Raw genomic sequence first — 25,794 nt, 5'->3', positions numbered from 1 at the left:
GCTACGTCGTTTGTACGTCGCCGTCCTGTTGTGGCTAAAAGTTAGCTAGTGCGTTAAAGCTGGTTATGTTCACAGCTATTTAAAATGTGTAATTATCTGCGATACCATTTACATTTTTAAGTGGTATTTGTCGAGTAGAAAAGCCGCCTTGCGTTTTCGTCCAATCGGCCTTTGTCGTTGAACGACCGCTTTTAGCCGTTAGCTGTTATCCTCGGAGGCTAACAGGCTCCACAATGGAGGGCAGCGCTAGCGTGAGGAAAGCGCTGTCCGGGACTCTCGTCCCTTCAGCGGTAACAACAGTGGCTCTCCGGCAGCAAACCGAGGAGAAGGAGACGGGGAAGCTGAAGAGAAAGATCCTCGATGAAGAGGAGTATATTGAGGTAGATAAACGATAGACAACAGTGGTTGTATGGCACTTGTCAGTAGTTGTTAGGCAAGATGACAACAGTGCTGTGTTAGGTTAATGCTAGCAAACAAGCAGTTTACAAGCTTAATTATTTTGTGTATTTTCTGACACTTAAGAGACAAGTTGATGATTTAAAATATTAGTTATTTGCATCTCTACCATCCAGTTTTGTTTTGAGCACTAGGAAGTCAAGTAAAATATACTGAGTGAAAGTGAGATCTACATGAAAAATACAGGTCAATTCTATAGCTGTGTTTTGATGTTGTTTTGTATCAAAGACCATTTCATTGTCCTCTTATTCAAAGTCAAATGTACCTACCTGTGTACTTCCAACAGAATTTAGAGAAGATCATCCAGAGGGATTTCTTCCCAGATGTGACAAAATTGCAAGCGCAGAAGGATTATCTGGAAGCAGAAGAAACTGGAGACCTTGAGAGAATGAGAGAGATATCCATCCGATATGGATCATCTTTGACAAAGTCTACACCACGATCTTCTGCACCTTGTAAGCAAATTTAAATGCTGTATTTCCATGTTTGTGTACCTTACTTACAGCAAGAAAGAATATTTTTTTTACTGCTCCATGTGAATGAGTGATTCTACAAGCTAGTGATACAATACCATGAGAGATAAAATATGTATTCACCTGATATTTTGTGTGGTTCCCATGAATGTGCTTTACAACTAGTCTTTCTTTTTGTCCTCTCTGTGTGTAAGATGTGACTCCAGCTAGCTTTGAGACACCAGTGGGCCGCTCAGGGTCCCCCTCCTCCACTCATGGCAGTAAAGCTTTAGAAGGAGGTAAGTACACACGTTTGGCTGTAATACTGAAACAATTAGACTTGTAGATAGTTAACAGTAATTTAACCCTATTACTATAAATGTTTTATTTATAGACAGCAAAGGTGAGGACAAGGAAGAGAAAGAGCTGCCTTCGCTGGATCGTTTCCTTGCTAAAAACACCAGTGAGGATAATGCATCGTTTGAACAGATAATGGATTTGGCAAAAGACAAGGAGAAGCTGAAGCATGCCTGGTTATATGAGGCTGAGGCGGAATTCAAACAGGTACGAATGTTTGAGTAGTTTTTACTTAAATGATTTAGAGTAAATTAGCTGTGCCCAGTTAATTAACTTTATGTCTTGAGTACCAAACAGTGACCAGCTGGGGGTCTCAAATGTGGCTGTGAAAAGTTTGTTGCTTGTCCCTGCATGTAAACCGCAACTCAGATGGTTATGAGTGTTGCTAGACTCAGTTTTCAGTGGCAGTCAGATGATTATTTTGCACACCTCTAGACTCCAGTGAAAACACTCATAAACACTGATGTTTTTCAGAGGCATGAGGAGAACCTTGCTTTACCATCAGCAGAGAAGGCAGCACTTGAATGTGTCAAAGCTGGATTGGAGACATGGGAGTACAAAGCCAAAAATGCCTTGATGTATTATCCAGAGGGTAAGATTTTCTTTTTTAAAAACATAAATCCTCATTAAAGGCCATCTCTGAGGGGAAAAAAACTGAATGTTATGTGCTTTTCACATTTTCCAATGCAGGTGTTGATGATGCTGTCTTTAAAAAGCCAAGGGAAGTAGTTCACAAGAATACACGCTTTGCTGGAGACCCATTCAGTAAAGCACTCAACAAAAGCCAGATTCAACAGGCTGCAGCTCTCAACGCACAGGTAAATTTTAGGAATATTCATGAAAACCTTAAATAAGACATGCCGTTGCATTTGGGGTAATTTTATTTTGGCCTACATGTGCCCCATTCAAAAGTGTTAATTCATGAATGCTGCAGCTGATACATCGCTTTTTTTTTGTTTCGCTTAGTTCAAACAGGGTAAAGTAGGCCCCGATGGGAAAGAGCTCATCCCACATGAATCCCCAACAGTGAATGGATATGGTTTTGAAAGAACTCCTTCCCCTGCACCTGGTAAGTGGGTCCTAACATCCTCTTCCACATAGTTGACAGTTGAAACCAAATGTTGCCTCAAACAAATCAGGAGTTCCAGCTACATTTGGAGTATACACTTCGTTCCAAATTATTATGCAAATTGTATTTAAGTGTCATAAAGTTTTTTTTTGTTTTTTTTTAATAGTTTTTCAGTTAAACTCAGGGATGGTATTGTGTCTCAGGGCTCTTTGGATCACTCAACTCAATCTCAGACACCTGTGATAATTAGTTTGCCAGGTGAGCCCAATTAAAGGAAAAACTACTGAGGACTTTCCACATTATTAAGTAGACCAACATTTTCAGGCAATATGGGAAAGGAAAAGGATCTCTCTGCTGCTGAAAAGCGTGAAATAATTGAATGCCTTGGACAAGGTATGAAAACCTTGGATATTTCATGAAAACTTTGTAATGTTAAGAGATTTGTGGCTGATTCAGAGCAGGGTTTGTGTGTGCTCTGGCACAACGAGGAAGGTTTCTGCCAGACAAATAGAAGTTAGTCTTTACAATCTATAAAATGTTTTGAAACTCTGTTGTGCGTAATAATTTGGAACAGTGTATTTTAAGTTTTTTAATTTTGAAAAAAAAATTCTGTTATCATTGGGAGGTTTGTTCAATAACATTCAATTTATACTGTAACGGTTAATGACTTGAAAATTATGCTGACTGTCATTTGCATCGACTATTTAGAAAAATCATAGAAAAATATCATTTGCATAATAATTTGGAACGTGGTATATATCTGAAAGCTGTTTTTGTCCCCTTAGGTGTATCTGAGTCACCTCTGATGACCTGGGGTGAGATCGAGAGTACTCCATTTCGTCTGGATGGATCAGACACCCCATATGTTGAGAGGAATCATGGACCATCATTTAAGGTACTGACCCTTCAGTGGTAACTGGAAGGCAGGGTTTTGTTAATCATATTTGGTTTATTATTTGTTAAGATATTGACACTTCTTTCTAAACTGTTCTTAAAAGATCCCAGAACCTGGACGACGAGAGAGGCTGGGTTTAAAGATGGCCAATGAAGCTGCGGCTAAAAACCGTGCCAAGAAACAGGAGGCATTGCGAAAGGTCACAGAGAACCTTGCAAGGTAAAGCCATTTGCACTCTGATTTTATCTGCTTGTACACGTAACATCTCACTGCATCTGTCAACTATTTTCCATTAAAAGGAAAGTTGAGCTTAAATTCTAAACTATGTCTTTAACACCACTAGTCTTCCACAGTAGTTGTTATTGCCATCATGAAGAGATTACTACTGTCATGAACTAACCGAGCACCACATCCTCTTCTGTGTTGCAGTCTTACGCCTAAGGGTCTGAGCCCAGCCCTCACCCCCGCCCTGCAGAGGCTCGTAAATCGGACATCTAGCAAATACACGGACAAAGCGCTAAGAGCAAGTTACACCCCATCTCCCTCACACAGAGTCTCTGGCTGCAAGTCTCCCTTCGGTGGCCCGTCCACTCCATCAGGAACACCAACACCAAACAAAGCCAAGACTCCAAGCTCTCAGGACCTTACATCACTCACAGACAATCTGCTGCAACTTCCTAAGAGACGGAAAGCCTCAGACTTTTTCTAAGTAAGAGAGGCTGCTCTCTGCTGGGATTGTACAAAACAGACTTATTGTAATGTCGAAAGCTTTATTATAAACTCTAAAGACTAATTTTTCTCAGATTTAAGAGCACATCTTTCAGGTGGATGATTGTCTAAAGAAATGTACAGTGGACTGAAGAATTCTTATGGATTTGTTTGTTACATTTTTGCACAGATGGGTAAATGTAGATCCTGTCCTGGTGAAATATAGTGTCCAAATTCTTTGTAATTATTTGTTTATTTTATTTTTTATATTTTGTTTTTCCCCAAATGCAGAGTTTCATAGATTTTTGTACAGTTTCCTTCCAGTTAAAATTTTGCTATCCCCGCCACATACCCATCTGCATGTTTAACTGACATTTTTAATATAATTATAACGCAGTAATCACTGAGAATTGAACATACAAATTAGAGTTTAACGCACAGCATCTAATAGCCTGTCACCCAGTTCTTTGCAAATGTAGCCATCAGATTTCAGTGTGCATCTCTGCATCATAGAAATTGCATTCTTTGTTACCTGGAGCAGGTTTCCCCAATGTCACACTTTTGCACTGGTGTTAAAAATGAAAAACTTCAATGAGACAGCTCACTGATTATTTGTGTAAATGATGAGTGTTTCTTTTTGCCATGTGTCTTCTTTAAAGCTGAAAGATTTACAGGCAGAGTTTGGCTTAGCGTCATGAAACTGTACAACCATTTTCTTAAAATCTTAAATTTGACGTTATTGACTAACATTGGTCTTCAAAAAATATATTAAATGAATCACGGTGTCATCCTTGTCAGTAGTTTGGTTCTCTGACTATTGGTAGATCAGAAATTAAATAACTTTGTACCTTTCATTTTTTTCAGATGAGTTTGGTCTGTTGTGTGGGGAAGTCAGCACCAGTGCTGCAACTTGATTTACAACTTACCAGTCTCAGAGGAGTCCTGGTTCATAGGTCAATGTTTTCCTTTTGAAGGAGTGAATCAAACATGGCTTTGACTGAGTTGTATTACAGTTTTTCAGATAACCTTTCATTTGATTTTAGTCGTGTTGATGTTTAAAGTATATGTTTATCTCTTGTAACAAATGGTGTCTACATTTCTTTAGGCCTTGTCACAAAAGAAGTTAAAAGGAGGGGTTTGCATTTTGTTAAGTCTGTTCACTGCATGGTAATGAAGCTTGGTGGAACTCTAGGGTTAGAGGTGGAGGACAAATTCTAAAGTCCTCCTTTGCAAAAATGTATTTCAAACCTCAGCGGAAGCTGATATGAGGCTTCAGCAGTCTGAGTCAAGTGGGTATCATCTGACGGTACAGGCTTTTTAGCACGAAATTCCCTCTTTGCGTTTCCCCCAGAGTGTTTTCTTGCTGAGGTGTGGCAGAAGAATAGTAACATAAAGCAGGATTATCTTACTAAAAGACTCTATTTGTAACTCAGATGGTTTAAGTTTCGTAATAACTTCATCTGTTTAGAGTGCCTTATTTTTTTCCACAACAAGGACTATATATGTTGTCCAAATTGGCATATGAGAATTGTTTAGTGAACTTATCCTTTAAAAGATAAAGATTTGATACTCAAAGCCAGTTTCATAGCTGGTTAATGATGAACATTTAATGGCACATTGAGATGTCTGAAGTGGTGTGGATGAATATGACCATCGTGGTTAATGAGAAACATTACCTCATTAAGATGTTTACAGGAGATGTATCAGCAGTGTTGTCACTGCAGCTGAATGTGCTTGCAACCTGGATAAGATCCCAATATCTGAGGTGAATTAGTGAGCTAAAGAGGCAGGTGCCACTGGATTTGAGTGCAGAATGCAGTTATAACTTGCATTTTTAGTATTTATACAATTTTATTTAATGTATAGTATGGGAGATGAGCTGCGACCCAGTGTTTTTAAATCATGTGCACATTGTGCTGTAAAATTAGGCTGTAACATTTCCTCACTGACTCACCTGTTATGGTGATTGCAGTCCTGGAGTTTGACCCATAGCCTGTCTCACAAACAGGTGAGGTCAAACGGGCCAGACTGTCCCAAGAAGGGAAGGAGGGTCATAAAAGAGAGCTAATTATGTTATAACATATCAGTACTGCACATTTATGCATTTTACTCCGTATCCTCGCGATAGAAGCAGTGATATTTTGGGTTGGATTCATCACATAATAATCTCAATGGGTACACACACGCATTGGTTAACGTGTGTCACGCCGGGTTTAATGTGATAAACTCCGCCCCGGCAGCTCCTCCAGCTGATAGCCTGTGTGTGTGTTGCATGTTTGGGATTGTTGTGATGGGAGGCCGCAGCCATCTTGGATCAGCGCCGCTCCACACCGAGCAGCAGGAGAGGACGGACGACGTTAACGGTGGAGCCAGTTAGCTAACGTTAGCTGCTCGGCCAGATTAACGGCATTCTGTTTCGCTGCGCGGTGCGACTATGCTTCACATACGTTGTTTTTCTTCGTTAGTTTCAGTTTTGAATGCATAGAAAATGGGTATAAATTGTGTAAAGCGTTTAACGTTATAATCCCGGAGAGGGCGGCGGCGACGGTGGTGCATATCCTCGGTATATGTTTTAAATTTCTGGATAGAGGAGTTACTATGAATGGAGGATAAATGTTGCCAAAGGCTGACAGCAGCAGTTTCGTCCTCTTCTCTCTTCTCTTCGTCCTCACGTTAACGGACCCACCACGGACAGGTAAATAAATCCAAGTTGTTTCCCCCTTTGCTTACAATACCGTGGGCTGGACTGGGAAGTGGGAGAAACGGAGGTTACAGCTGGTGGCAGAGAGCGGAGGGTCAGGCGGAAAGGCCTGCTGGATAAACCACGGACTCCGATTGTTTTTCAACCGCTGCCGAGCTCCTGCTGCCGGGCAGTGCGGAGGACCGCCTCGCTGTCGGCGGCACCGAAGCAGTAAATTTTAATAAAAGTAGGCCAACTAAAACCTCCAGTCGGCAATCATTAAACGACAAACATTAACGATTTAACTACACGGTCCATACAGTCACGTTATTTTCAGGGAAAATCACTTGACGGTATTCATTTTTTCCCAAACAGACTATTGCCTCACTTTAATAATTAGCTTGTTTTTTTCACTTATTGATATAGCTGTGTTGGGGAAATTATGCTGTAAAGACCTTTCTCGACTCATAAAGGGCGGGTAGCTTAACAACTGTGAATAAAATTGTTTGTTTACCCTCGACCACATCCTTTAGTTCAGCCGTGAATCTGTAATTTGAAATGCATGTCGGAGATTCATGCTCCTGCATCACTAAACCTACCTCTCATTCACTCCTCCTGTAGCTACATAGTTTAACATGCCAGACTGATGAACTACACAATAATGTAACTGCTATGACCATCGCCTGAAGATGCTTTGGATCTTATGGATGTAACTTAGAAGTTGATAAATCGAGATGGATTTTTTTTGTATCTTAGGATAAAAATCACGTCACAGATGCAGCATACTGGAGACAAAGTACATGACTTATTAAAACCATTCAAAACACAGAATGAGTAAATACTTAATACACGTCTGTTTAAAACCATCTAACCTCTTCTTGCACAGAACTGGCACACTGAAGTCCTCTTAAGGTATTGTGTTTGTCACAAAATGCCAGTGTTTTATGAACCAAACAAGCAAATGATTTTAGGTCACTGGTCTCAGTTGCTTTGCTTTGAATCCAAACAGTTGCATAGGCTTTCTGGATGCATATAAGCAACAAGGGGGAATGCATCTTGTGATCTCCTTTAGGTCTAGTCTTGTGATCCTGATAGTTGTGTAGATTAGATAAACTATTATCAGTTCAACTCATGGATAAATATATTGTTATTAGGCTCAGTCCAAAGGAGTAACCTCTTGCCCTGAAAACACATGACATACAACAACACTGCATGCTTCTTACTGATGTGTAGAAGGTTTGGTTCTTGGGTGCACAGTTCTTATTAGGAGCCTATTTGTGGTTCATTTGCATTCAATTATAGAGCATTGTCAACTGTAATTATTCATCTTTTCAAAGGCAAATTCATTTTTTTGCTTTAATGTTCAAGAGTGAACACAAGACCTTTGTTTATATAACTTGAGTAGCTAATCTGAAAAGCGAAGGTTATCTGCCGTCCATTTTTCAGCCTAGTGTCCAATCCCTTTGAATAGAGTGCTGTCTAGGCTTCACTTGTGTGTCTGAACCAGTGTTTTGAAGTTCACTGCTTGTTGTTTGGGTGATGCTGTAGCCTTCATGCCAGGGCTCCTGCAGGGGGACTACCTGTATTTTTGCACAGGCTTTGTCAGACAGGGTGTGTTTTTGTAGAGCATGCTGGTGCACATCAAGTGCTGCCTCCCAAAATGGGTAGGACAGCCAGCAAAATAATAATCCAGTTTTTTGGAACATAATACCATAAAAAATGTTTGAGCAGCTGTGAGCACAAAACACACTGTCATACAGGTTTGCTTGCGCCACCTTAGAGTATCTTACAGAATCTGACGGTTTAGCAAAGGTACATGCAACATAAAACTTCTACTAAAGACTTTCCCCAAATCTTCACGGGATCTTCAAGTTGTTCATTTGGCATTTATGTTACCCACCTATCTGCACTTGACTTATCTGGTTTCCGCACTTCTTCCACAGCAGGTTATAGCAGCAATATAAGTCCCTCTTAAAGGTTAAGGTTTTATTCAGCTATGCTTGATGTTGCTTGACAGTGTGCATAACTGTCACATTTCTAAATGGGTATTAACGATTTGTCTAAAGCCTTCAGTCATATACAACCAGTTCTGGATGCTTGCCAGTGAGCCAGACAACGTTAAAATGTTAAGATGTTTGACATTTGGTTTGGCTTTACACAGTCTACATCCTAGCAAGAGTGACAAATATCTTTTAATTCAAAAGATGATCAGAACCGCTTGTAATGACCAAGTCATTTTGTCATTTACATGTGTCTCAGCGGTTTGCTAATGTATGTATAATATGCACAACTCTGTCCAGTATTGTGAAAGTAGGTGACAAATGTAAAAATAGAAATAGATATGATCAGATACCCAATGACAGGGCAGTGCTGTTTGCTCTGTGGTTAGTGCATGTGCATGTCCTGTGATTGCTTCATTTTACACCCATGATACAGAGACATGTCAGGTGGATTGTTGGCCTTAAATCACTCCACTTTCAAAGCCTGGGTTAGCCGGAACTACTTGTGTGCAGATTCTGCATAAGTTGGTGGAGGCTCAACACAGCCAACAGTGCCTGCTGACACAAGTTAGCAGAGTCTGTTTGGGCACATATAGTGTGGACGTGTCCAAGACTTAGAAATACTGAAATCTTCCCTTTGCATTTTACGTGGCCATCAGTTTTAGCAACAAGTCAGCTGAACTTTGTTCATGGTCTGTGGGGCTGAGCAACCGGTCTGTGTTACACTGGCATCTGGTTTATCGCTGTTTGTTCTGCACAAAAAAAAAGTTGGCCATAGTTTAACTTTTGGCAGGCATCATCTGCCAACAACCAGTCAGATGTTTTTGTTCACCTGATCCTCCACTGTCGAGTGTGGGTGCATTTGCAGTTGACGGTTAACTTGCAGTGACCCAAATGGAGAAGACTTGAAATACAACCACACATCCTTGCTGCGATGTACCTTTTTTTACTAAATAAATGTTTTTAAAAATGGCATCTTATTGTTGATGTGGTGGTAAGAGAAGTGATGAAGTTTGCCCAAAAATCAAGGTAGATTATTGTTTTGTCGTGATTACGGTGTTAAATTAATGGGTTTTCCTATATGGTGTGGAACACACCATATGTTGAAACTAATTTGTAAATAGCCGCTATTAATATTTACCGCTATAAACCGCTATAAACATTAACATGGTAAACCTCAGTGGAACAGTTCTGTGTTTTTAGAGCATCTCTGTTTGCCATTTTAAGCACTGTCTCACATCAGTTTTGACATGAACTGAAAGTGTTGACACTTTCTGTGCAACATAGGAAAAAAATGTGTGATTAACTTCTTGGAAGCCACTTCAAATAACACATATTAATAATTTCCCGTCACCAAAATCCTTTTTTTTTTCATGTAGGCTACTCATTAAACAAACCAAACTGCTTGGAATCTGACCTGCATTGCTTTTATCCACACAAAACAGAGAATATATTGGTTTTAAATGTGCGGTGGTATAATGAAATGGACATGAATGCCTGTACCCACTCAATGCTTTTAACAGTGAGCCTCTGAGCTGATGTGAATCATCAAAGGATGGAGATGATGCAGCGAGTGCACAAGGCCGGTTCACTGTGCTGTTATACTTTGGTAGGACTGAGTTGGGGCAGTCTCATTGTCTTTATTGTATTTTCCTGTTGGTTATGTAAGAGATGCAGAGGCTCACTTTTCTCAGGGTAGACAGTGTTCACTCATTTTTAGACTTGACATCACACAATCCAAAGCTTGTGAGAGAAATAGCTTCAATAAGAGATGATTGTTTCCTGCTTGCTCCTCATTTGTCTCAGCCTATCTCCAAAATTCAGAACGGCTGAGTTTGTCGAGCATTACATCGCACTGGATATGTGGTGGTTAATCCTCTTCAAAACACACCAAAAAAACAGTAACATTAACCACTTTATAAAGTGTGTGCACTGAAATCTCCCCAGTGAAACTGCTACCAAACGGGGAGGGAAATCAGTGTTCAGAATCATCTGAACATTGTTCAGAAAATGACAGAGGAGGCCCACTTCAGCTCGAAGCTGTCACTGATAGAGGCTGTTATAATCTCAAGACGCCCAAGCTGTGCATTCAACTTGTAATATCCTGTAACCTAAAGCAGTAGGCTGCTGGTATCTGAATAAATTCTCCTCTTGTGAACTTTCCAGCAGCAGCAGTTATCAGAAAAGCACTGAAAGCATGAAAACTGATGTGAAGTCCTTATTCAAACAGAGCTCAGATGGATCAGAAAGCCCGAGGCATGTATTTTCTCATCCTGAGCACATACAGATAAGGCTTAACAAGAGTTAGCAATGTTTTAAATACGCAGCAATCAGATAGATTTGGGCTCTATTTTCTGCTTAGTTTCTCAGTAAGCTAATATTAGCCAAGTAACAAGTGTTATTACCATATGCATTGTTGCAAAAACATACATTTAATAAATCCTTTGCTCTTGTTATATATAACCTGGGAACCATGCACAGGCAAGGAAAATGCTCACATCTCCCTCTGGTAAACGTGTCTCTGTAGAAAACTGGTAAATATGAGAGATATATATTGACACAATTATAGGATCTTTAAAAGCACTTAAAAAAAACATTGACTTACTGTTTTTGAAAGTATTTTTTTTAACCTAGCCTGGTTGTAACATAATTTTATTTTTTTGTAGAAATGTAAAAATTAAAAATTAACATCATTCACAAATCCTTTCTGATGTATTTGGGATACATGGTCTCTAATGTTCTCCATCAACCCGACACACTTTCAGGCTCAATGGGATCACTGATAATGCATTCAGTCCCAGGAGACAGAGACAGGTCTGTAATGCGTCTCAATCCACTTAGCCTTAACTAAGACAGGGTGACGTCTGCTGTGTTAGAGAGCTTTTAAAACACCTTTTGGCAGAGAGAAGATGATTTGAATTAAGGTTAGCCATACAAGATAGGCTCACTTTTTTCCCCCTCATTTATAGTTAATGACAGAACGACCTTATGAAATACATGACACCATAACTGCAGTGATCTCTATATTATACAAGTGAAAACAAGATGACAAACAGTACTTTTTTTAAAATCACATTTTGTTAGCTTTATTTCACTTGATGCAAAGTTTGTGACCTTTGTTGCAGCACAGCATCACTGTAAGCCCACTGTAGGTTGTGACCTTGCTCTGTGGGATCACCAAAGCTGAAAGTCTTTTTTTGTTGAACGTCAGCTTAGGTGGTTGCTGCACAGATGAAACGACAGCCACGGTCTTGAAATAGCCCAGAGCTTTTTTTCCTAAGTAAAAATAGTGTAGCTGTATTTGCCAGGTGAGTGGGTGGTCCAGCTCCATTGTAGGTACACATAACCACCTGTATCCAAGAACAGATGGTCTTCATGTACCCACCACTGGGAAAGCAACTGGGGAAATCACTGGTCACTGACAAATGCCAGAGAATTGCTGAGAGTATCAGTAATAGATTTCCTTATTAAAAAAAAAGATAATGAGCAGGCCAAATAGGATGAAGATTTAAAAAAAAAAAATCACACTGGCTTTGGTCAAGTGCAATTTAAAAACACCTTAAAATCAATACACTGACATACAGGATAGTCACTCTATTGTTTCTATTTGTTTCAGGTCCGCGGCTAGCTCTGGCAAGATTATTGTCAGGTAAGCAAGAAATATGTCTTCTAGTGTAGTGGCTCTCTGATCTTTTTGTTGGAATATATCAGCAGATCCAGCCTTTTTTTGTCCATAAATCTGTTTAAATGGAAATGCTGAAAACACGTGTGATTGTTCTATAATCTTAACGTCTTACATTTAGAAGTACTTTTCAGTGGAAGAGGAATTCTTTGTGAAGATCAGACTCCAACTGATCATCTCTTAATATTATGTTAGAAAAACTATAATTTTCTAAGTACTAAGTGTAGTCTTTATGTTGATCATTTAAAAACAAGAATGTGTTAACATGGCGATAAGTACATTTTCACTGTTGCACTGACTTAGTACTTGAGTATTCTAAAAGACTGGTTCATTCATCACATGATAAAGGCTCGACACAGGCAGCTCTGAGGCAGAGACAGCTCCTGTGGTAATCACGTGTGGCATGGAGACCCACTTAGCATAAACTGTGTTGCTGAGGGATATAAACAGACAAAAAGCCTATAGATGTTGTTAAGTATGTGTCGGCTGTAGATCTAGGGCTGACGCTAAGTGTTTAAAAGACATGCTGACAAAAGTCCTACTGTTTTAATCTTAGTGATCTGATTTTGTTGAATGTGATAAATTACTTGGGCAGGATCAAGCTTGCAGACATGAGACAGAAAAATGTTCCTCTTTGGGTGGACTCACACGTCTAAGTGTGAACTAATCTAAACCTCTTCAGTTACCAGCAGCTGTGGGTTTTTTTTTTTTTTTTTTGACAGAATCCCTTTTCCAGTTTCTACCAATTATCTATTTTTTCCTTCTTTGCTTTCTCAGTGCATTGAATTGATGGGTGAGCTTACAGGCTGACAGGGAGTGTGTGTGTGTGTGTGTGTGTGTATTTATACTGAAATGTCCAGATTCAGTTCATCCCACTGGCTGCAGCAGTACTGGTCTTTTTTGACTGTGATTTCCTCAGTTTGCCCCTGCTCAGTATCATTAGGAGCATTAACCAACTTGTTAATCTATTCTGGACCCCAAAATTTCCACTCCATCACCTTTTAAGATCTCTTATTTTAACAACAACTGTGAATTCTTAAGTGTCCTCATTCAGTCCTCTGCTGGACTTTGACTAGAAATGTTTTTCTCTTGTTTGAAAAAGGCTTCGGTCACATGCAGGTTTGACCACACGAACTCTCTTGTTGTATTTCAGAGCAGCGCTGCAGCCCTGGGCAGTTTGCCTGCCGCAGTGGGAAGATGCAATGTATCCCAATGTCCTGGCAGTGTGACGGCTGGACAGCATGTGAGGACAAGAGTGACGAGATGGACTGTCCCCGTGAGTATAGTTCACTTAAGCCCTTTTACGCCTACTCTGTTACCCAACACCCATAACATGATTGATTTCTGGAAAGAATAGCAACGCCCAGGACCTTTTCACACTTGGATGATCAGATCACAGCTGGACAGCTTCTCCATACAGGTGTGAAAGCACCCAGAGTGCTTCAAGAACGCACTGGGATCTAATCAACCAGTATTCAGAGGTGCTCTGTGATGCATGTTAACTACATAGGAACAGAAGTCGTCTACAGTGTGAGAGCAAATGCATCCCTAACTGAACTGCAAGGCGGCCTAGTCACATTTGTAGTGTGTGTGTGTTTGTGTGTGTGTGTGTGTGTGTGTAGCACAGTAAAATCCCCAGAGTTCAGTCCAGCTGATTTGCTTTTACCAAGCAGTTCAGACTTGGTTTTAAGTCTGCCGGTATGAAAAAGTCCTCCTAATCCACCTCAGTGAATCACAAAAGCCGATCTGGAATGACAGCGTCAGATGGGAGAAGGAAGCAGAGTTAAGTTCTGAGTGGCTACACATGTGTCTGTGTGTCTGTGTTTTTGTTTACTGTTTGTTGATCTCTTCAACACTCCATATATGTTGCAGTGCTAAGCCTCTGACCGAAATCCTATTGTTTCTCCTTCTTAAATCCAGAGAGACCTTATCCCCAGATCTCTGGCTGCACAATGGGAATTATTGAAAGGATTGAGTCCAGCATGTGACCTCTATACAGCACTAGTTGTGCATGCTTTGAGTTAATGTTGTCGGCCTGCCAGTAACACTGTATACTGAGTGAGGTTTTACACTGGACACATATATAGAACAGGAAATAAAAGCAGGAAATGTTATTAGAAACATTAACCGAACACTGAACATTGCAGCAGAAACTCCCCCGTTTTTTTCTTTGTTTGTTAAAACAGAAAACAAAAAAAACACAAAAGCATCTATGGTATACTCTGCAAATGTGCAGATTATTGTTCATTGAAAAAAGCTTTCAGCTGAACATCTTGTTCATTTTGCCTGTGCAGAGTAGCTGTGGTTTTTTTTAATAGAGATATGCAAGAAAAATCCAAACATTGTTTACACATTCCTCAGTGAGGGGCTATTGTCTACTAAATCAACAGCACGCATGGAAATCAATGTTCTTGTTTGGGATTAGCTCTTTGTTGAATAACATGGCAAGGTGCAGCAATCCTTCACACTAATTCCATCCACCTAAACACTGGAGGAGACTGTTCAACCTTGTAATGTTAATACATATTAGAAATTGAAAAGAGGAAATGGTATAGTAAAATATCTAATTGTCAGAAAAACACATTACAGGTTAGCCACATTTCAAACAAAAGACCAGTTATTGTACAGTTAGAAACTGTGTGGACAACCTACTGCAGAATACCTGTATGATACTTGAAAAATGAAAAATCCATTAATAATATGATCTAAAGAGAGAGAAACCAAAGTAAATTCTGCCCTCACTCCAGATCGTAGATCACTGTAAACCCCTTTTTATTCTTAGAAGAGGATACAAGCTACACAGTCTGCGAGGCTTTGCTTCTGTTTTTATCTTCCTCAAATCTGTGTACTTCCTTCATCTTTTCTGAGTCATGAACGGTTGTCAAGACACAAACTTGATGTTTAGAAATTCATGTCTTACGTAATGAACCTCAGCACAGGAAGAAATGTTTACCAGAAGTGTATAAAGTACACAACAAGCGTGAGAAAGGGAAGTGTACCTTGAGGAAAGCCACTATTTAGGCCATATAATCTATGGACATTCATGAATACATGCAGCTGTCGTATTACTTGTAACCAAAAGGGCTTGAATGAGGAGGAATTACGAGGCAGAGCTGATGCAGAAACAAGCAGCACTGACGGTTCATGGCTTTATCTATTTATGTACCAGGCCATCAGACAAATGAAAAAGGTCTATTCTTGCCTTTGAACACAGGAGCAGTCTGACAGTGGCTCATTACATCACAAGCTTTTTTAACAGGTTGCACAACATAAACCAATCTGTGCACTGGGAAGAAAAAAAAAAGAGTTCCAGAAAACCTTTAAAAAAAAAAAAAAAATTAGTTGGAAAAAGCTTGTTCACATTCATTGACCTTCAGGAATTTTCTTGCAGCTATGAAGGAGGAGAGGTTTCGTTTTGGCAACGGATATGACCAGGTAGAAGACGTCATTGGTGTGGCTCAGCCTGTGCGCTTCAACAGTAAGCGTCTCATATTACTCTCTCCGAGTCTATTTTAGTTGATGTTTATAGTGGTTTAATCTGCACTATGATTGTCTACCCAGCTTTCATCAACTCCAATGCTAACGTTTCCTCTCCATCAACAGAGAAATGCCCCAGCGGGTGGCACCACTACGAGAAGACGGCCAGCTGTTACAAAGTCTACCTGAGGAACGAGAACTACTGGCAGGCTGTGGATACTTGTCAGAAAGTCAACGGCTCATTGGCTACGTTTGTGACCAATGAAGAGCTGCAGTTCATACTGAAGATCGAGGTGGATTTCGACGACAAAGTCTGTGAGCGCAGAGACCAGTGCAAGTGAGTTTTTTACTAACTGTGGTGAGGTCTGAAAAATGTGGTTTAAGCCTTTGGCCGTGAGTTCCAGAAAGAGCTGAACTTTGTGGATGTTCTTACTGTTTAATCAGAGTTTTGTGATTTTTCTAGAGACATTTACCAGTTAATCGGATGTGATTAATGGCTTCTTAAGTGCCTGAACAGTTGCAGTTTCTGTGGGGAAAAAACTCTGCTCCAAAGAAACATTTTGCAGGTTTTTCTGTCCTTGTGCACAGCTCTGTCCATCCTGTGCACTGTTGTCTCTAAGCTTTTAATTTGGCCTTGATTCACACACCTTTTCTAAGTCATTAAACATATACTTTGTCCTTGCTTGACCTTTTTTGTTTCTATGGTATAAAATATACAGTCAGATATATCGGCCTGTTATAGCAGAGGTAGGGGAGTTCTTGTTCTCTGTTAATGGTTGGGGGCCATCTAGTGGCCAACTGGGGTAGTTACTCATTTTATACTGGCCTGTGCACAAGCCCCGAAATGGATCATTTGACACATTGAATTTAAACATTGCAGTAATGAACTTTTTCTGTTTTTAAGGTTTTGGGTTGGCTACCAGTATGTGATCACCAATCAGAACCACTCTCTGGAGGGCCGCTGGGAGGTAGCATACAAAGGTATTTAAGATCTTGTTTTGTCTTCCTTTTTAAGAAAGCATTTTCTGTTCTTTAAGTGCGGCGAGTGTTTAAAATTGCTGGCGTTATGTTTCTCAACAGGGTCGATGCAGGTGTTTCTGCCCCCCGAGGGTCTGACCAATTTTGGGGAGGCGTCTCCCACTCAGGACAACGTCTTCTGTGCCCAGCTGCAGCGCTTTCAGATCAAAAGCATGAATGAACGAGGCCTGCACAGTTGGCACGCTGAGAACTGCTACAAGAAGTTCCCCTTTCTCTGCAAGAGGAGTATGTGCTCATTTTGTCTTTTCCCCCAGATATGTCACCAAAGCGACACACGTTTTTTTTTTTTCTTTTTTTCCAGTTGTAATGTTTTTTGCACTGTGTCCTCATGTTGTTATATTTCCTTGACAGGGCAAACATGCGTGGATATAAAAGACAATGTTGTAAACGAGGGCTACTACTTCACGCCAAAGGGGGACGATCCATGTCTGAGCTGCACGTGTCATGACGGCGAGCCCGAGATGTGCGTGGCTGCGCTGTGTGAGCGGCCGCAGGGCTGTCAGCACTTCCGCAAGGATCCCAAAGAGTGCTGCAAGTTCACCTGCCTGGATCCAGGTACTGACACCTCCTGATACATTGAGTCATTTTGACTTTAGACAGTGTGGTTTTTTTTTTTTATGTTCGATTCTTTCAGAGGGAGAAATTAGTGCCTTTGTCATACTCAGGAGCTTGAAATCAACAGATTTTGTTGTTTTCCCCTCAGATGGAAACAGCCTGTTTGACTCCATGGCCAGCGGGATGAGACTGATCGTCAGCTGTATCTCATCCTTCCTCATCCTCTCTCTGCTGCTCTTCATGGTGCACAGGCTCCGTCAGCGGAGACGTGAACGCATCGAAACACTGATCGGAGGAAACTGTGAGCATTAAGCCTGCTGGACATTCCACACACAGCACTCTCAGGCTTTGCCATTATAATTAGTTTCGGTTGATTTAACTGCCTCACAACTGTTTATTTTATATTGATTTTAAATGCAGCGGCTGATATTGTAGCAGTCATTTCACATCGTCCTCTGTGTCTGTCTGTTTTTATCGGCTCAGTGCATCACTTTAACCTTGGAAGACGAGTCCCAGGCTTTGATTACGGCCCAGATGCCTTTGGCACCGGCCTCACTCCCCTGCATCTGTCTGATGATGGAGAGGGAGGTGCTTTTCATTTCCAAGAGCCACCTCCACCGTACGCAGCCTACAAATACCCAGACATCCAGCACCCTGATGACCCCCCTCCTCCGTATGAGGCCTCCATCAACCCAGACAGCCTCCTCTACGTGGACCTCGGTAGGCACAGATCCTTGTCTTGTTTACTCCTGTATCTCATCACGTACAGAAAAGAGAGTTTTCATTTCCTCTGTTTGTCATAACCCTCAGGACACAGTGGGGTTTCCATGGTGCCGAGCCAGATGAACGCCATAGGAGACGGACTCCAGGCCGATATTCCCAACGCTTCTGGTCCCATGCCAGGCTCGGCACCGTCCTCCCAGGAGAGGGAGGACTCCATAGATAGCAGCACCCTCCTGGTGGGGCCAGACACCCCGACAGATGGCCACGCCCCCGCTTCCATGCCTGCAGACTGCGCCTCCCTCAGCACTGTGGTATAGGACTGTGGACGGATGGCAGGGAGCTGCACCCGGACATTACCTGCTGGTGGAGGAAGGTCATGAGTGCGTTCTGCACCGGGAGAGGACGGAGGACACCGTTGTGTCATTTATCTAAAGTGCTGACTGCAGAGAAATGAGTTAAAGTTTGTACAGACATATCAGAAGGTGGAACAGAGGTGTTACTTTGATGAACGGATGCCCTCTTTCTGAAGACTGTGCAGTTGGACTGAGTGCGTTTTTTTTTTTTTTCTTTTTTTTTTTTCTTATTGAGACACTAGCATCTGAGGGAACAGAGAGGACTGTTTCTGTACAGAAAAGAAAAACACTACATTCAGGCTGAGGAAGCTGCACTTTTTTGGCGTCAGCTGAGCGAAGCTTTTGAAACATCTCAGAGTTGGCCCGATTGGTCGAGAAGCCCTGATGTAAATACCCCCTCAGGTCTGTGCCAGTCGAATTTGTAATACTTGTGTGTCTCGGTCCAGCACAAGGCCAATAATGACAGACGGACTGTGAAGCCAGCTTTTTGTTCCTTGTGCGTTTCTTGTTTGCGTCATACCGTCGTTTAAACGGACACATCTGTTGATCTGTCATTCTCCAGGCTACAGATAATGATCTCATCAGCTCTGTCTGTCGCGGCATGTCCCAGATCTCGATTTCTACTTGCTCATAAAAACCTTCTGTCCCCTCACTTTCTTATTAGTCTGATACATGAAGCTGTCTTCCAGGTTTATAGCGCATATTTGCAGCGAAAGATGTTTTGTAGTTAAGAGGTTTAACCTTGCAAGAAGGTACGATTAGTTTCCTCCTATAGGGTTTTTATTAGATAATGCTGACACAAGGCATTATGTATCAACGAATGTTGTGGTACTGATAAATGCAGAGTTTGGTATTGTGTTCTTTTTGATGATAACTTATGACTGCAGGCTGTAATCCTGATTGTTTCAACTGATCAGCGAGGGAAAGCAGTGAAGCTTTTTGAAGTGTATGTGTGAAGAACAGGGATGATACCCCGTCATTAAATCTGGAAAAAATACGCTTATTTAAAATAACCGTTCTAATCATGCAGAGGGTCCCAGTGTTGTTACTTTGTCATCAGCTCTTCACAGGCTAGTTGTGTATTTGCTAACTGAACCATATTTAGTGACTCAGAGCTCAATATTTTGCACGCTCATCCCTCGATAAAATCAGTTTTTTTTTTCCTTCTTTTTCTTTTTTTTTGGAAAGTTATTTGTTAGTCGTCACATTTGGATGCTGCCCCTCCATTCCTGATTTGTTTGTATGTGCGATTCATCACGCGGTGCATCTGTTGTCTCAGTTCTGAGGTCGTTTTCAGCTCCCGATGAAGAGGATGCCACTGCCTGTAGATGTGAATCTTTTCTGTTTTGGTATTGATGGGTCTGTTATTGTTCTTGTTTCTCAGTGGGATCGCAGTAAAAAAAAAAAAAAAGAAAGAAAGAAAGAAAATTGTGATAAAAGAGAAGTGTAAACTGTATATTTGGAACGAATTAGACCCCTGTTATGACGACAATCGTTTGATTCACTCAAGGATGAATTTTATAAGCCTGAGGAAGTCGGAGTCAGAGACGACCCACAACCACCAGCATTCAACCTGCTTTTGATCTGCCTCGAGAAAAACAGCTGTATATGTGTCTGAATGACTGTGCACGTCTGTGTATCTCATGTTTGAATGTATTTTATGTATAAAATACTTTTTGTGCTGAAATTTATTTTCCCCCCTTTTTTTGGCATATTGACAATCCACAGTGGATTATCCAACAAACAAAATGTCATAAATTGTAGAACAAATTGATGTGCATGTGTGTATAGGAGATGGTGTAATGGTTTGGATTTTTTTTTTTTTTTTTCATCAAGCTTGTTTGGTTTTATTTTTTTCAACCTGCTTTTTGGACCTGCAGTGCATGTTTTTATCTTCTAGCATGCTGAGATTTGCTTTGGGTTTTTTTGTTTGTTTGTTTTCTTTTTTCTTTTTGTTGATGGAAACATTTTTAGCTCAACAGTGTGTCCTGTACAGTCAGTTCAGATACTCCTGCATATAGTTTAATATCTCCACACGCGTCCGAAACCTTGCCCACAACCCGAACAGCTGCATTTACACTGTAGTTCCTGTGCAAGACTATGGTGGTGTGAAAACTCATTTTATTGGGTTTGAAATGTTTTATGTACAATACAAACAGATGCTTCATTTCATTGTCTTTTATTTCATAGCCTTTAAATTTTACAAGATGCTTCATTTGCAGGGGTGGGGGGTGGGGGCTTGTGTTTTTCTGAGGTAGATGTACATCTAATCAAATGCCAAATAAATTGCACCATGAAGGACGATTCATGCGTCAGTGGGTATGAACACACACTGAACTTTATTTTGAACCTCGTCAATCACGGCATTTAGCTGGTGTGAGAGTCCTTTGACTTGCGGAAGAATTCCTCCGCCTGAAGTGACCAAATGTCAGAGGATTAAGGTGGGATGCGGGGAAATCCCCCAGCAGTGAGATGGAGGTTGTTGGATAAATCCAATCCACGGCAATCAAAAGATTCAAATAATTTAAGGAAAGGGGATATAGCGCACCTCACAGTGACTCACGAGGCAGCAGGCGGAGCAGAGATAGTGATACTCTGCTGGAAAGCATTGTTGCTGAAGAAAAGGGGCTTTGTTCACACGGGCCAAGTAGTGACAGAATCACATAATCTATTCCTGGATGAGACGTAACACTTAACGCTGAGCTGTTCGCTCAAGACGATGGTGAAGCGGAGAATCTGAACATCCATCATCATTTAAAATGCTTCATATTTAAGGCTGAAAGTTAAGGAGATATAAGTTAAACATTATTTTATGTGCTACATAATTAGTTCAATTTTGGTTTTGTTTTTTGTTATGTAGAAGATATTTATGTGAAAGCATAAAATTTCAATAATGCTTTTGTTTACTCAAAGAACTTTACTAATCAGCTGATATATTTAGATGTTTTGCAGATTTTAACTACACAAACTGCACTCATTCAGTACGTTTCTATTTATAATGAAAAATCATTTCAGTGCTTTAATATTTTGCTTGGTGGACAATGATGGGAACTAATAGGAAAACCTAAAGAACTCATTAAAATGTTATAAAATGATAGGGTGGATTTTCCACATCTTCTAATCAGACTGTTGCTGGTGGTGCATATAGGATCTGCTCCTTTGTAATTCAGTGAGCTACACATCCTCTGAGTTTCCCATGAGATGAATGTGTCTTGTTACTGGGCATTGATGCTGGCAGCAGCGATGGGGTTAGAGGGGAGGCGGGGGGGGGGGCTGTCTTTGCATCAATGAGCCTGTTGATCAGAAAAGACCACTAGACTGGTAATGACACAGTTCACAGATCAGACCAGGAGAAAATAAAACTCAGCTTTCACCTCCACTCCTCTACTTAAGCAGGACGTTTGCACTGATTTTCAGTCTACCTCAGATACCGACACCTGTCTGCTTCATCGGGCTGCGGGATCCTACCATGGTTTGGACTGCTGCTCTCCTCATGATCATTGTTTCATACGCTGATTCAGGTGAGGGTCCTGCTTTAGTCTCATGCGGCAGAAATCATATTTTTATGTGTAATTTCTCTTAAATTCAAGATAACAATTAGATTGAAGATAAAATATTTGACGGTTTGCTGTTTCTATATTCCAGAGGACTACTGTTACAATGAGCCACACTGTGGTAAGTAACCTATGAACTATTTTTTTTTAAAAACACAGACAGCAACTTACAGAGTATGGTCTCTTATTAAAATGGTAATTGTAACATAAATATCAACCCTATGGCCCCACTGGTATGACGAATAATTAACTGGCCAATGGGAGACGTTATTCAACTGAAATGGACTGTGATTTTATACAATTAAGCCTTTGTTTCTGTCATTATTTCTGAGTTAAAACTGAACTATTTTTGTTTTGTGAACCCTTAAAATGAAGCAGTGTCTTCTGTCTGTATTTCACAAGAAACAATGAAACATTTAGTAAAAAAAAAAAAAAAGAAAAGAAAATTTGAGTGGCAGGACAGCAAAAAGGTGTTTGACCACTAACGTAGATCAACACTTCTTCGTCTGTCTCATGGTTTGTTTTCCATCCTCAGATCCTTATGCATGGGGGGACACATTCCCCGCATGTCACCCCTTACTTGATGAGCACCACTCTCCCATCAATCTGGACCACCAGATGACCAGAAATGACTCTCTGGGGTCTTTATATCTGGAGGGCTTCGATGTGATCCAAGGAGGCCACTGGACGCTCAAAAACGATGGACACACCGGTGAATATACTGCAGATACTGCACACTGAATGTGTGTTATTATCTCTTTTGCACATTTGTGTCAGTGATGACTTGTTTCTGGTTTGTTCACAGTTGTGCTGCAGGTTGGCAGTGGCATGTCAGTGAGCGGTGGAGGTCTTCCAGATGTGTACCACACCATCCAGCTGCACTTCCACTGGGGAGGCCCGGCCAGTAACGGCTCAGAGCACACAGTGGACAGACGCAGATACCCAATGGAGGTACAGTATGGTCAGTAGACAGATCTACACTGTCACAAACCAAATGTTGCAGCAGGCCGGTGCAGTGCAGCCTTCCCTTAATGTCTCTGTGCCTTTTTGTTTATTTCCAGATGCACATAGTCAGCATGAAGTCCATCCATCCGAATCTTACAGCAGCCTTGGATGATCCAACAGGACTTGCTGTTCTTGGATTCTTCATTGATGTTAGTTTGTCGAATTTGTTTGATATATTCAAGCATTTGTAGTTATTTTCATTAAAAAAAAAAACCAAAAACATTCTTATTTTATCTTTTCTCACAGGTTGTTTACGCAGACAATGTGCACTTTGGACACATATCACAAAAACTGTTCTCTGTAGCTTACAAAGGTTTGAGGAAACACACAAAATGTAACTTCTGCTCACAGTTTGTGTTGTTTGTAACTGTTCTCATTATGGTTGTGTGTCCTTCCCCAAGGCCAAACTACTAAAATCAAGCCATTCCCGCTGATGAGCCTTCTGCCGAAGCACAACATGAGTCAGTATTACCGCTATTATGGCAGCCTCACCACCCCTCCATGTTCTCAAGTGGTTGTATGGACTCTGTATGAAGTCCCCATCTACATCTCATGGTCTCAAGTAGGTCTCTTAGGTCATTTCAAATTATACTTTGTGTTTCCTGAAAAGGTCTAAATGGCTTCCCGGGCGCTGTAAATGAACTTCATTTTTATATTTCCCCCTGCAGTTGGCTCAGTTCACCTCGCAGATCTTCTCCACAGAGGAGGATGCAGAGCAGGTGACACCTCTGCAGAACAACTTCAGACATGTCCACCCCACCTTCAGTCGCACTGTCTCCGCATCTAAAGATGCCAGACTCCTCCCAGGGACGGCCACTCCTCCCCTCAGGTTAGCTGTGTCAGTGCAGCTGCTTCAAATCATTTTGCTGGGAAGCTTTATCTCTGGACTTTAGCCCTGCGTGAAGTCCAAATCATGAAATATCAAACACTACGACGCCAAACAAAGATGAATTCATATGAGAGGTTTCTGTAGAGTTTTCAGATCTGTAGAGATGCTCCAAATATAAAAAAAACAAACTGTGAAGAAAAGTACTGTACTATGTTACTGTTACTAAAGTTTTCATGATTGTGTCCTGCTGTCTCTGCAGGATTATTTAACTCCATTGGTGCATTACTAACAGTTTAAAACAATGTGAACGGAGCACTGGTAGCTTTGTTATGTGTGCATTTATCACTGTAGGCCTTTTATGTTGTTCGGTAACTTAGTTTTCATTTAGACTTTGCGTCTTAGGTTGTTTGTGGCTCGATAAATATTAGAATTTAAGTGTGTTAGTCAAAAACAAACGATAAGTTAAGGCAAAACTTAAAAACAGGTCAAAAGGCATAGCCGTGCTAACAGGCTAAGTGCTAGTTTTAGCGTGCTAGCATGTTGATGCTTGCTCGCGGAGTTGGTTAAGCATGTTAGCATGCTAACATTTCCTAATTAGCGAAACACAAAACGCACAGGTGATGTTGATGGGAATGCCGTGTATTTTGCACTACCTGGATAAAATAAAAAATTCGACCGGACGATGGCGCTAGATGAAAAGATCTTTGTGCTTTTAGCCACACGTATAGCGTGGCTAAAACCCAAGAGGAAGGCAGATAAAAACAGTAAGTGTTAGTCGTGAATACGATCTGTTTTAGTCTTGTGGTTTTAGCGTTTGTTCACGTCAAGTCATTTTACAGTAGAAGTTTCAGAGTTTTATTTGAAAACAGAGTATGACAGGGCAGCAGCTCACTTCGTCCTATGTTGTCAGTGAGAGGAGAGGTATTTAATATTCTGCACAGCTGTAAACCCTAACAAGCCTGCACAGGAGCCTGTTGTGTTTGTCCTGCATGGAAATAGTCCTGCCATAGGCCTTTTTTTCCCCACGGCAGACATTTTGCTATGTCTTAACGGGAAACCCACAGGCGTAATTAATAATATTTAAAAGGACTGAAATCCTTTATCTGTTCTAGAGTCCTGCTGATTTGCTTGTTGGCCCACAGACATTGGCGCCATGACTCGCTCAGATGGAGCAGAGTTGGTCATTAGTGTTATTAGCAACACCTGTGTTTTTCCAAGTCAAATAGAGATAGAGATAAAGAGCGACTGAAGAATGCGATGTCACGAGTCCATTAAGAAATAAAGTGCATCCGACATGCAAACTTTTCTTTGTGCGTTTTCTTTTTGCATGTTTGCCAGAACCCACCGGCATCGATGTAAACTAGCACCGTGCAGAGAAGAGCTTCAGGTATGCAAATGACCAACAATGAACCACTGCAAAACACCTGCACGGAAGAAATCATTTAAAAAATATATAATAATTCACAGACAGACACTTTAAGTGTAAGAGTCCGCGATTTTACTTTTCATTTTACTGCATCTGTTGCAAAATTTCCTGTGTTCACACAATAAGCATTAGCTGTTGTTTTTGAATGGTGATAGAAATGCTGCTTTATTCTCTCTGCCTTGTTTCCAGTTTTGTGAGGGAATGACCATTATGTAAAAAGGCTTCAGTGAGTTGTAAATGTGCGGCTACACAGTGACAGCATTAACATAAAATGTTAAAATAACACAGCCCTGCAGGCTCATGTGAACTGTGACACCACACCTAAGTCATAGAACCTAAATTTGACTAGTTAACCCAGATTTGACAACAAAAACACCATGATTTAAAAAAAAAAACAAAAACATGGCATCCTGAAAACAAGTAGCCCTGTGGTTACAAAAGGAGCTGGAAAGATGACCAACAACACAAGAGGACACAGTTGGAGTGATAACGTCTGACCAATCAGATTGCTTGGTGTGGAGGTGTGTGTGTGTTC

General features: G+C 40.9%; 3 protein-coding genes across 4 annotated transcripts; all 3 read left to right on the top strand.

The window, feature by feature from the left end:
* Window positions 1-18: 18 nt before the first annotated feature.
* On the top strand, window positions 19-4,725 carry ess2 (ess-2 splicing factor homolog). Its single transcript, XM_041058502.1, has 10 exons — window positions 19-380; window positions 743-911; window positions 1,124-1,207; window positions 1,303-1,472; window positions 1,740-1,857; window positions 1,956-2,083; window positions 2,232-2,334; window positions 3,120-3,229; window positions 3,333-3,448; window positions 3,659-4,725. Exons 1-10 carry the CDS (start codon window positions 234-236, stop codon window positions 3,936-3,938), a joined length of 1,425 nt encoding a protein of 474 aa, XP_040914436.1. The 5' UTR covers window positions 19-233; the 3' UTR covers window positions 3,939-4,725.
* Window positions 4,726-6,234: 1,509 nt separating this feature from the next.
* Window positions 6,235-19,890, top strand: dgcr2 (DiGeorge syndrome critical region gene 2). 2 transcript variants are annotated; one of them, XM_041058454.1, is made up of 11 exons: window positions 6,235-6,632; window positions 12,234-12,266; window positions 13,453-13,575; window positions 15,691-15,777; window positions 15,903-16,113; window positions 16,681-16,757; window positions 16,857-17,039; window positions 17,166-17,369; window positions 17,518-17,670; window positions 17,853-18,089; window positions 18,180-19,890. In XM_041058454.1, the coding sequence occupies exons 1-11, from the start codon at window positions 6,551-6,553 to the stop codon at window positions 18,407-18,409; spliced, it is 1,620 nt and encodes a 539-aa protein (XP_040914388.1). In that variant the 5' UTR covers window positions 6,235-6,550; the 3' UTR covers window positions 18,410-19,890. The 2 variants fall into 2 exon arrangements, with proteins under 2 accessions (XP_040914388.1, XP_040914389.1); XM_041058455.1 differs by lacking the exon at window positions 12,234-12,266.
* A 1,981-nt stretch (window positions 19,891-21,871) lies between these two features.
* On the top strand, window positions 21,872-23,897 carry car15 (carbonic anhydrase 15). The gene is made up of 8 exons (XM_041058458.1): window positions 21,872-21,966; window positions 22,091-22,120; window positions 22,535-22,711; window positions 22,805-22,950; window positions 23,061-23,153; window positions 23,251-23,317; window positions 23,406-23,566; window positions 23,673-23,897. Exons 1-8 carry the CDS (start codon window positions 21,915-21,917, stop codon window positions 23,895-23,897), a joined length of 951 nt encoding a protein of 316 aa, XP_040914392.1. The 5' UTR covers window positions 21,872-21,914.
* Window positions 23,898-25,794: the final 1,897 nt, after the last annotated feature.

The sequence above is a fragment of the Toxotes jaculatrix genome, chromosome 16 (genome assembly GCF_017976425.1).
Source record: "Toxotes jaculatrix isolate fToxJac2 chromosome 16, fToxJac2.pri, whole genome shotgun sequence".
Lineage (NCBI taxonomy): Eukaryota > Metazoa > Chordata > Actinopteri > Toxotidae > Toxotes > Toxotes jaculatrix.
Note: the sequence above shows the minus strand (reverse complement) of the source record. Positions and strands in the feature narration are given on the sequence as shown.

What these genes read in the sequence shown, in the direction of transcription:
- car15 (XM_041058458.1), top strand. Translation starts at nt 21,915, where the DNA reads ATGGTTTGGACTGCTGCTCTCCTCATGATCATTGTTTCATACGCTGAT. An exon ending in TGTTTCATACGCTGATTCAG is followed by an intron (nt 21,967 to 22,090) that starts GTGAGGGTCCTG and finishes TCTATATTCCAG; the next exon opens with AGGACTACTGTTACAATGAG. An exon ending in GTTCTCTGTAGCTTACAAAG is followed by an intron (nt 23,318 to 23,405) that starts GTTTGAGGAAAC and finishes TCCTTCCCCAAG; the next exon opens with GCCAAACTACTAAAATCAAG.
- dgcr2 (XM_041058454.1), top strand. Translation starts at nt 6,551, where the DNA reads ATGTTGCCAAAGGCTGACAGCAGCAGTTTCGTCCTCTTCTCTCTTCTC. An exon ending in GTTCACCTGCCTGGATCCAG is followed by an intron (nt 17,370 to 17,517) that starts GTACTGACACCT and finishes TTTTCCCCTCAG; the next exon opens with ATGGAAACAGCCTGTTTGAC. An exon ending in AACACTGATCGGAGGAAACT is followed by an intron (nt 17,671 to 17,852) that starts GTGAGCATTAAG and finishes TTATCGGCTCAG; the next exon opens with TGCATCACTTTAACCTTGGA.
- ess2 (XM_041058502.1), top strand. Translation starts at nt 234, where the DNA reads ATGGAGGGCAGCGCTAGCGTGAGGAAAGCGCTGTCCGGGACTCTCGTC. An exon ending in CTGAGGCGGAATTCAAACAG is followed by an intron (nt 1,473 to 1,739) that starts GTACGAATGTTT and finishes GATGTTTTTCAG; the next exon opens with AGGCATGAGGAGAACCTTGC. An exon ending in GTCACAGAGAACCTTGCAAG is followed by an intron (nt 3,449 to 3,658) that starts GTAAAGCCATTT and finishes TCTGTGTTGCAG; the next exon opens with TCTTACGCCTAAGGGTCTGA.